At 40.0% G+C, this 11,728-nt stretch overlaps 1 protein-coding gene across 4 annotated transcripts; it reads left to right on the forward strand.

Moving 5' to 3' along the window:
• The first annotated feature begins 2,708 nt into the window (after positions 1-2,708).
• Positions 2,709-10,884, forward strand: f3.L (coagulation factor III (thromboplastin, tissue factor) L homeolog). 4 transcript variants are annotated; one of them, XM_018258548.2, is made up of 7 exons: positions 2,709-3,034; positions 5,104-5,218; positions 7,227-7,411; positions 8,127-8,314; positions 8,411-8,561; positions 8,891-8,934; positions 10,458-10,884. In XM_018258548.2, the coding sequence occupies exons 1-7, from the start codon at positions 2,959-2,961 to the stop codon at positions 10,485-10,487; spliced, it is 789 nt and encodes a 262-aa protein (XP_018114037.1). In that variant the 5' UTR covers positions 2,709-2,958; the 3' UTR covers positions 10,488-10,884. The 4 variants fall into 4 exon arrangements, with proteins under 4 accessions (XP_018114037.1, XP_041446465.1, XP_018114036.1 ...); XM_041590531.1 differs by having other exon boundaries at positions 8,894-8,934; XM_041590530.1 differs by lacking the exon at positions 8,891-8,934 and adding an exon at positions 3,201-3,371 and having other exon boundaries at positions 2,954-3,034.
• Positions 10,885-11,728: the final 844 nt, after the last annotated feature.

Consider the following 11,728-nt stretch of genomic DNA (forward strand, 5'->3'; position numbering starts at 1 on the left):
TCCCATAGCTGAGAGCACACAGGTGACATATAGAACGCTTCTTCTTTCAGTCCCACCTCTCCTCCGCATACCTGCTTAAACCCCCACCCCCCTCAGCAGTCCAGACACGGGGGGGGAAAAAAAAACAGAAAAGAAAACTTACACGGCCCTTGGGGTGAGCTCTTCAGACTTTAGAAAATTATCTGTTTGGCGTCTGCTACTGTGCGCACAGAGGATCTTGCGGGAGGAAGTAAGCTCCTTGATTTTGTTATGGTGCGGTGCGCACTGCCCCGCGGCCCATTTACACTGCACAGGCAAAGGCCCAACGGGCATTTGCACGTATTCACAAATGGCCAATCCGGGCCTGACCTCGAAGTTCCATGACCTTCGGCCTCGTGTTTTTATATGGTCATGAAACTCCTCGGTAACTTATAATATCCTTATAATTTACAAGAGGGGGTACTTTATTCACTATATATTATACTTTATAATATGTTTCAGTGAGTCGTAATACAATTTGCATTATGCACTGATTATAACTTATGACATCAATAAGCACTGTTTATAAGGATATAATTTACAGTATATGCATGGTGTTTGTGTAATATAAGAATATGGAACTTCTAATATCCTGCATAAGGTATCCTTATAAACTGTTTCTAGTGATGTCATTTGTCACGCTGAAAATTGTGTATTATAAAAAATAATGTACTCGCCCCAGTTGTACACTAGGGGGCAGATTTATCAAGGGTGGAAGTGAAAATTCAAAGTAAAAAAATTCGAATTCCGAGCTATTTTTTGTGTACTTCGACTATGGAATAGTCCAAATTCAATTCGAATTCGAAAACTCGAATATTGAAATTTATCATGAACTGTCTCTTTAAAACTACCAATTGGACCACTCGCCATCTTATACTGTACCTGCCGAATTGCTGTTTTAGCCTATGGGGGACCTCCTAGAACCTATTTGGAGTCAATTGGTGGACTTTGAATCGAATTTGAACGATTGAATACAGCCTATTCACCAGCAAAAAGAAACTTTGATTTTTTTTAATAAATTTCGGTTGGTCTTTTTTTATTTGAATTTGAAGTTATGGGAGTTCAAAAAAAACTCCCATTACTTCAAAATTCGACCCTTGATATATCTTCCCATAGGAGAATATTAGAATTCACTTCCAAGCCCCGTATTAAACACCTGACTTTTGGCCTCAGGCTTTTATATGGTGACAATACTGATTTGTTCTATGTAGGCACAGAGCATTGCTCTCAACTGTCACTAAAATATCGATCTTAAACACAAAACTGAAAAAGGTTTTTGCTTTGTGACAAAGCTGTGCAGACAGCCAAGTAACGTATCGTAAGGGCCCTTACTTACGGGCGTTTGAAGCTGTGCTCCCCTGTGTTCCAGTTTCATGCGTTCAGCCACAGGGGAGCACAGGAGTAGACGCGCTGAATTCTTTTTAATGCGGCTGTACTTTACAGATGCATGTAAGCGCTCAACGCAGGTAAAATGCAACATGCTGCATCCGAACCTGCGTTCAGCGCTTACATGTGTCTGTGTGAGTACAGCCGCATTGAAAACAATTCAGTGCGTCTACTCCTGCGCTCCCCTGTAGTTGAACGAATAAAATCAGAACACAGAGGCGCACAGCCTGTGAGTAAGGACCCTAAAACTGTGGCACATGACCAACCATGCCTTGTAAAGGGTTTAACTACAGAGGAAGCAGACCCTGCAGCTAGGGTTGCCACCTTTTAATAAAATTTCCACCGGCCGGTGGAAGGGGCGGGAAAAAAAGGGTGGGCTGTGATGGCAAAGGGGGCAGGCTGTGATGGCAAAGGGGGTGGAGCCACAGTGCGTGATCAGGGCTGGATTTGCATAGTGGGTGCCCCTAGGCCCATTGCCGTTCGTCACCCATGCCCCCCCCTTTATTCATTCAAATTTCCATAATCGGGACCTGAGTACTGTGGATTGGGTATCGGAAATTTACAAAATTATTGTATTTTCTGCACATGCCCAGTGTTTTTGAACCAATGTGGGTGTGGTTGGGCAGCACGCCGCCCCCCTAAAATTATGCCGCCCTAAACCCGGGCCTATGTGGCCTTTCCACAAATCCAGGCCTGTGCGCGATTGGCCAGAAGTTGCAAAAAGGTGAGTTTTGAGCAGACTGGGGCAGGCCACGGGCCTTTGTTAGGTGTATTAAACATTTACCGGCAGATACATTGCCTGTAAATTTGTAATACTGGCCCCCGGACTTTGCAGATGTTTTACCGGCAAGGCCAGTAAAATACCGGCCAGGTGGCAACCCTACCTACAGCTGCAGAGGGGCCAATGAGGTATAGGGGCCCCATGAGTCCCTTATTCATTTACAATTTCAAAAAATATTGGTAAAACCTCTAGACAATTTGGGAGCCTGAAAAATAATTTGCTGTGTGGCCCAGTCATCGCTATCTACGCCACTACCATGTAAATAGTAGGGAAATACACGGATTGAATAAAAACGCAGGCTCTACCATTGGTGAAAGCGGTGGGGGGGGGAGGCCGAGCAGTATGTGCAGTCGTTCTGTATCACTGCAATTGCTAGGAAATAAGTGCAACACGAGCAGCCTCTATGGGGGAATAAAGGCAGAAGAATTTAGTCATTAGCCAGCGAGTTATTCATCACCTCCCCTCGCCCCAGACAGTCTCTCTATAGCTCCTCCCCTTTCTCACCTACAGTACAGTTTAGCTACTTTCGGACTTTCCTCCGGCCTGAGCTCCATATAAATTCCATACAAGTGCGCAGAATCGCCAGTTCGTGGTAGGAAGCAGCTCAGGCACAGAGTGAAGCTTGAGGAGAAGCTGAGGAACTGACGGAGTGAGGAGCGTCCCCCTGCCTGTGCTGCTGCTGCTCTATTCTCTACACATACTGACCTCTGACACTCACCTCAGCTCCATTCCTCTCTGGAGAATTCTATTGGCACAGCGGATCATACAGAATCATGAGTACAGCTGGGCTTCCCTTCACAGTGCTGGCTATGTGCTCGCTGTCCTGCTGGTACAGGGCTTTAGCCGCAGGTAAGTCCACCTCCAGGCCACAAGCAATGGATACCATGTGATCTATGTATACAAAATGTCTCCTGTACCTGTAAAAAGTATCCTTATAAAAGTTGCTTAGTGATGTCATCAGTTACAGTCAGCACTTAGTGATGTCACATGTGCCACTCAAATCATGTGTTTACAGATATTGGACCTGTTATCTGGAAACCGATTATCCTCAAAACCCAGGTCTCGGGCATTTTGGATTATTGATCCCATGTCTGGATTTCAGAATATTGTCACATATCAGGGTGTCCCTGGAATTCCATGACTGTAGTGAAGCTACTTTTAATGTCCTTATCTTTTTCAACAGCAGGTACATTCGTTTCTACATAGATACGGTTTCTTTTCATATAGGTTTTAGAAGAAATATATATAAAAGTAGGGGATAAGGTTACATGTTCATTAGATCAGCCTGATTTATCTACAAGGGCGACTGTATCTGCAGCTGCTGGATAGACTTTCTTATTTAGTTACAATGACAGGAAATATTAAATCATACTTATAACATTCAATTGTAGAAGGGTTTGGGTCTAAAGTGGGGGATTCATGATAAAGCATGTGTATAAGCATGTAATCATAAACGTGTATATGTATGTGCTGCTACATCCTTATGTGACTTTCCCACTGGTGTCGGCTTTCATGGTTATTCTGTTTGGGGCTTGAGTATGAGACCAAATGCTTTTCATGTACGGGATTTTTCATGCATTTGAATGGATGTGTGTTCTATAGATCAGATAGTAGGGATGTGCAAATACACAATACAACTCATTGTGCAGATTCTTTTCAAGCGCCTTCATGTTCATGTACAGTTTGTGTCATTGTGTCATGTACAATAGATCTGTGTTGCCCTTGTGGATTTGATTTACAGTAAAACCTCTACTGTAATGTCCCTTCCCCCACTGTATGGATTCATCTTCCTCCGGAGAATCCCCACACGGATGTCCATGAGAGTTTATTGGTTCTGTGCTACTACAGCTACTACAGCATACACTGATACTGACTAATGGGACATAGTGTGCTGTGGGGCTTTAGTTGCCTTTTAATTATTTTCCTACTACGTTTATAGCTATAAGTACAACACACTTGCCCTCAGGGTAAACATCTGCCCTATGTGCCGTTTCTGTACATTTTGTACATCTGTAATGTGTCCTACTAGGTCCCACATTGCTACTTATTGGCAATAGTTGTGTACCATAACTTTTCCTCTCTGTTTAATATTGGCATACATTAATATTTACTATTGTATGCCTCTATTCTCTTGTGTTTCATACATAGTCACGTAAAACTGCTCTATGATAATATTGTACTTGACCTCTGAATGGTATACTGTATACATAAGAGAAATTAACCTTTTATGATCACAAATACAGCACATGATTGTGAATAAAGTGGTAAAGTTGAAGACAGAGTGATAACAGTTGGAGTAATGAGATCACACTGAGCCAGTGGCTCCATGACCTAGAGACTTGTATCCTTGGCATTTGCTGATGCCAGTATATTCATGTCTGTAATTGTGATATCAACGTCGTATTGATTTTTCTTTACACTCCTGCAAATTCCTCTCTAAGGTGCTACAATATGACTCATTCCCTATGACTATACAGCACAAACACCTGAGGACTTGAGGGGATTAAATACATCTTTATGGTGGTTTCAAACACATAGCTTAGGTTTGTCTCGGAAAAAAAAAAAAAAAAAAGATATATATATATATATATATATGTGTATATATATATATATATATATATATGTGTGTGTGATAAATAAATTATATTTGGCAAATGGTATGTGTCTGTTCAAATTAAATAACTTTAAATACAGAAATTAAAACTAAATTATTCCAGCATCCCCAGCAAGCCACTACCTCACAGTCAATTCCGACTATTGCAGCTAGGGCTGTACACTGTTATTCCCAGCATCCGCTGCCGTTTAATTTGAATTAGACGATTATTGCACTTTGTATTTGTAGTGGATTGTAAACAGGGATTGAAAATACCGGAGTATGAAAATATTGTATGAGTGACGTTATACTTATTTATGTGCAGAAACGACGAGCATCGGCAAGGCTGTAAATGTTAAATGGTCATCTATCAACGGTAAGACCATTATTGAGTGGGAGCCTAAACCGACAAATTACACATACACAGTGGAAGTGGCCGGGTGAGTGAATACTCTTATATTCTGATATATGTAAGCGCAATTGTTTTAGCTCTGTATATTTTCAACAGGTTAGCTTAGTAACTTAATATAGTGTTTCTTTTCTACAGCCTACCTTAATGTCACCCATACTAATGGATACAATTAGTGCCCTCTGAGAGTGGGAGACCCTCTATTTGGGTTTGAGCCCCTGCATTCCATGCACTTGCAGAGGGTGAATGGCCTAATTATGTGCAAAGGAGAAATACCAGTTGCAGACTGACGTTGCTTTGATTTGAAAGCCTATGGGTTAAAATATCCAACAGCCATACCACTTGAAAGGGGGTTTATTCTAAATTGCACAAACTGTTGTGTCCTTCTTGAGCAGTCAGTTCATGGAATCCACTAAACACCAGATGTTAAATTATAGAGTACATGATACTGCCCGGTGAGGGGTTATTGTGCAGAGATGAGTAACAGCGAGTTCAGATCCCAGACCAAAACAACCTCAAGGTAGGGTTGAATGCTAAAGGAGTATAAAGATTAATAGGGGTTGTAGAGGTATTTCTACTCCCAGTCCTGACCTGCAGTGGATAAGGGTTACATTTGTTCATCTAATACAGGAATGGGATCCACTATCCGGAAACCCGTTATCCAGAAAGCTCCGAATTACGGGAAGGCAATCTCCCATAGACTCCACATAATCAGAATTTTAAAAAACGATTTCCCTTTTCTCTGTACTAATAAAACAGAAACTTGTACTTGATCCAAACTAATATAATTAATCCTTATTGGAAGCAAAACCAGCCTATTGGGTTTATGTAATGTTTACATGATTTTCTAGTAGGCTTAAGGTATGAAGATCCAAATTAAGGAAAGATCCATTATCGGGAAAACCCCATGCCCCAGGTTTTATGTATCCTTGTGTGTGTGCTCTCCAAAACTTTTGGATTTCCTACTAGTGAAATGAGAATGACTGGGAAAATTGTATTTAGGTAGGGATATGTGTACTTTAGTTGCATTAAAACAGCAATGGATCCAGCTGTGTATATCTTGCCACATATTGGGATTTAGGCACTAGTACACAAATTGGACATTCTGAAGTCTAGCAAGCCGTGGCAAGTAATGTAGTTCCTTAGTAGTATGCAGTAGAAAAGGATTTGCTGCCAAAATCTAATACAATGCTTAACACCACTATGACATGCTTTTGAGGTGAGAAACCTGTTCTTGTATCATACCAAACACTTGCAAAACTATCCTGAGTGAATATTCAAAAAAAAAAAAAAGTGCTGTTTACACAGCCATAATTTAGGTGCGTCCTTTCTCATTCCACAGTTTCCCAGAAAACCATAAATCCCTTAAGCAAACTAATGACTCAGCCGTACGTGGTCTCAGTTTCACCTACTGACAGACTCCGGCTCCGTGTCCTTTCTGCCTCTCTGGAATTCTCGGTATTATTTAAGTCGCTGCTTGAGAATCCAGATACAAAGGCAGAAATATGATACTATTATACTCTAGCTTCCTATGAACTACTATTCCCAGCACGCTAGCACTGCATCCACCCAAACTGGAATCCTCTCCCTGGCTGAAAGGGCTTTTGGCACTGACCTATTAAACATGCATGTACAGGGTAATTCTTCCCACGTCCCCTTTCTTGACTAACCGCAGCCATTATGTGCCTCAGGGTCTACTACATTTTATTTAATGACAGATTTACAGGCTACTCTATACAGCACTCCCAGGCCTGGAAAGCAGCCATGTCATTTTGTAAGGTAAAAGCAGTGGAACCAGATTTTTTTTTTTGTCTTCTCCCCTGTTATCTGTTTGATCCCATACGGAAGTTACACATTCCACACCTGTGCAGAACAAACTGCTCACACTGCAACCTCCACTGTTACTGGGTTATTTGCCAGAGATTTATGGCAGCTTGTTCATTCTTGTTCAGTCCGCATTGCAAAGCAGTAACTATTCTAACGTTCTGTGCACATTAAAAGTAAAAATATACTAACAAAATATCTTTATACTATTTTAGTGAAGGTGCCAACTGGAAGAGGAAATGTATCCATATAACAGCCACAGAATGTGATGTGACCGATCTGTTAGAGAACGTAAAGGATAAATACACCGCTCGCATTATTTCTGACGTACAAGACGCGGAGGACTTCACAGAGGAGTTCCCTTACACGGATAGCCCTCCATTCGTACCTTATGAGCAGAGTAGGTGACATTTATCAAGCACTTTCATACAGTCCAAATGGCTGGAAACTTTCCAGCGAACCACATCTAGGGACCATTTTAAATCTTTTCATTCAGCGCAAACTAGATAAAATGAGTTTGCGTATTCATGCCTGCCAGCAAAAAAATAGAACTTCCAGGGATGCTATGCCTGTGGACTGGTGCATCACTAAATGCTAATGCTCCATATACACCATAAATTACATGACTTATAGATATGATTATTATTTTTGTATTATTAGTTCCTCCCCTCCCCCCCCCTCTAAGTGAGAGAAGACAGTAATCGCTTTTTGGTGGGTTGGTTGATTTAGAATTTGCTTTGTGGAACTGGAACCTCGTCCTTATAAATTGGCCAAGAAATCATCACTAAGGTTTCAAGAGGCTTTTGTGTCATTCTCAGATAAACATGGAATTAATATACATTCTTATTGTTTAACAAACCAACAAAGGCTATGTAGAAATATTATCGAATGCAAGAGCAGTGATTCTCATTGGAAATGTCAAAATGTGTGTAGTAGACCTCCCCACTGTGGCAGGAAAATCAAATTGAAACAGTTGTGTATCTAAACAAGCCAGTGTTCACCCCCCTACCTACACAATACTTGTATGCCCCTATTTGGTTTCCATGTATAAATTCAGCTGTGTGGGTGTTTTGCAGTTCATTAAGTTGCCTTTCCTCTTCTTTTTCTGCTTCTAGCAATTATCGGAAAGCCAGTCATTGACAGTTACAATTTCAGTAAGGACGATACCAAGCTCACGGTCATAATAAAGGATCCTTTCACACCATATAGATTCTCTAATGGAAGTTTCAAGAGTATTCGGGAGATTTTTAACAACGACCTGAAATACACGGTTTTTTATAGGAGAGCTTCCAGCACAGGCAAGGTAAGTGCGAGTGCATTGGAAAATAAGCACAATTTATTTTTAGGGGAAAGAAGATTTGCTGCAGAAATATTATTTTTTTTTCTTTTACCTTTGCAGAAGCAGGAGACAAGTAGTAGTAACGAGATTGTCATCAATGTGGATCAAGGAGAGAGCTACTGCTTTTATGTACAGGCAACTATACCTTCTCGCAGTCAGAACCGCGACAGTCAAGTGTCTGACGAGAAATGCACTACTTCCAATAAGAACGGTAGGTGCCTAACCACTGATCCATGCATCTCCCCCCTACAATGCAAGCAGTGTGCTCCTAATCTTGCGTCCTGCTATCAGAAAGATAATGTTGCCATTTCAATTTTAAATTTACCATTCTATTTTAAGAATCCATCAGGAAATGTACCTATGGAAATTGCAGCTAGGATAATAATTGTCTGTAGACATTATTGTGCTGTATACTTATAGTGCACTTACAGTATGGGAAACACTAATACATAAATATACTATATACAGACAGTATGATGTATTGATGGCAGCCGTTTGCATCTTGAGGATTGTATATCTGAATATCCTTTTGCTTTTCAGCAGCCAGTGCTGTTTTCTCCACAAGTGAATTTATATTCCTATGTGTAAGTTGACTCTGGCATGACTGCGGTACACACATGGGAGATGGGACCTGCTGTCTATTAGGCTTTCATTTATTCTTTGCAAAAAAGCTCCTCTAGGTCAAAAAGGCAACAGCAAAATCACATTTAATCTGTTCTTGTAAATGCTTTCCTCTTGTCTGGGCTTATTGGAATAACAACACATTGCAGAGTGATGTGTTGCCACTTTCTTCTTTTAAATGGGACTAACATGTGTTTTTTTCATCTTTATTAACAAAACTAGCTTCTTTCTATATAGATGAGCCCAAAGGAGCAAAATGTTTTTTTATGTTAATGAGCTTATGGTTCTGTGCTTACTTATTTAAGTTACTGGCTGCTCTGTTATTTGCAAAGGTGGTTGGATTGATGGCAATTAAAAATAAACATTTTTATAGGCTCAAATAGAATTTGTTTGTAATGATAATAGATCATATATAACATAATACATCCATCTATGCAAGCTGTATTATAAGAACCCAGACAATATATATAGACAGGTGGCTGCGGGGCCAACTCCCTTTCATGCAGGTAATGTAACTCCAGCCCATACTATTAAGTATAATTTACAGTAGCAGGAATATTTTATATAAATAATAAATAGTGCTGAGCAGAATAAATAGCACAAAGGGCATATTGACAGTTGAACATGCTGTCTCTGTAAAGTAGAGAGGGATATACTGAGACAATTTGCAATAGGGTTTAATTTTTTATTACTTGTGGTTTTTGAGTTATTTAGCTTTTTATTCAGAAGCCCTCCAGTTTGTAATTTCAGCAATCATGTTGCTAGGGTTTAAATTCTCCTTGCAACCATGCATTGAATTGAATAAGAGACTGGAATATGAATAGGAGAGGACCCGAATAGCAAGATGAGTAATAAAAAGTAACAATAATTATACATTTGTAGCCTTACAAAGGATTTGTTTTTAGATGGGGTCAGTGACCCCTATTTGAAAGCTGGAAAAAGTCAGAAGAAGGTGGCAAATAATTTAAAAACTATAGAAAATAAATAATGAAGACCAATTGAAAAGTTGCTTGGAATTATTCTACAACATACTAAAAGTTAACTTAAAGGTGAACCACCCCTTTAGAGTTCTTTGACCTATGGCCATTGCCTTCATACAAGCCTTAGCTCTCGTATTAGCCTCCTTTTAATTAACTCCATCATAACTGAGCTCCTTATATACATTCTCCAAAAAAATATATTATAAAGGGGATAAAAAAAAAAAGGAGAAATATTCCCAGCGAAGACTATTGAGCTTATGTTTAACACACACACAGGAACATTATAAAATCTTGTTAAATGGAATTTTCCATGGCAATTAAGAGGATATTAGGTCATGTGATAGTATGTAACAGCTAATGGTGACATTGCTTACACTAACAGGAAAAAGGCCTTGCTTTATTATATGCATTCATAAAATGCATACACTTCTTTCCGTTGGTTTCGGCATGCTGGTGAGAGTTGGTGATTTGACTGTACCTAACTTGTGTCTTTTTGTGTTTTTCAGAGTTGGATGTTACTGTATTGGTTGCTGTGATTATATCGGTGGTATTGATCGTTTTGATTGTCATCGCTCTATCTGTAATGCTGTGCAAACGTAAAAGAGCAAAGCCGGATAAAGCGTCCGATAACGACATGTTATAACCAGCATTGCCGGCCTGTCTACACTACTAGAACCCTGCAGCCGCTCAGCACCCTGCCTGTTACTCTTGGCATGCTTGTGCTTGGGCAGGGAATTATTCTTCTGTTTCTGTGAAACACATTGGTTCTGGGAAACCTTAATAACTGTTACAGTCAGATTCTGACTACCTTAGAATTTACTTCTGCAAACTATCGTATGAAATGTTGAATGTACGGGAAACACTACAATTTGTATTTCAACAATTTTTTAGTATGGCTCAGGATGGGCATAAAGACTATGCTCAAGGACAAAAGAATAGTCACAGACCACTAACTAAGGTACACAAAATAGGTACTTCTTTAAACAGTAGCTGGTTACTGAGTCTCAGGTACCAAGGTGGAATAATTACATGGATTTCTTTCTGAGAAAAATATACATTTTTGCACTTATATGAATTTTAACAGGGTTTTTCACCTATGAGTTAACATTTAGTATGGTGTAGAGCAGTGATCTCCAACCAGTGGCTCACGAGATGTTGCTCCCAGTGGCCTCAAAGCAGGTGCTTCTTTTTTAATTCCTGGCTTGGAAGCAAGTTGTGGTTGCATAAAACAAGATGCACTACTAAACTGAGCCTCCTTTTGACTGCCTGTCCACATAGGGCCTACCAAATAGCCAATCATAGCCTTTATTTGGCACTCTCAGGAATATTTTTCATGATTGTGTTGCTCCCCAACTCGTTTTGCAATTGATTGCGGCTCACTGGTAAAAAAAGGTTGTTGACCTGATGTAGCGAGTGATATTCTGACACAATTTGCTTCTTTTTATTATTTGTGGTTTTTAAAGTTATTCGGTAGCTCTCCAGTATGCAATTTTAGCAATCTGGTTGCTAGGGTCCAAAAAACCCTAGCAACCATGAATTGAATAAGAGACTGGAATATGAATAGGAGAGGATCTGAATAAAAAAGATGAATAATAAAAAGTAGCAATAATAATAAATGTGTAGCTTTACAAACCATTTTGTTTTTAGATGGGGTCAGTGACCCCCATTTGACAGTGGGAAAAAGTGAGAAGAATATTGAATACTTTAGGGGGAGTGCAATTTGCCAGTCTAAACAGGGCCTTGCCACGGTTCCAAAGGCACCACAGAAATTTAGCCA

Source organism: Xenopus laevis, chromosome 4L (genome assembly GCF_017654675.1).
Source record: "Xenopus laevis strain J_2021 chromosome 4L, Xenopus_laevis_v10.1, whole genome shotgun sequence".
In the NCBI taxonomy this organism is placed as follows: Eukaryota; Metazoa; Chordata; class Amphibia; order Anura; family Pipidae; genus Xenopus; species Xenopus laevis.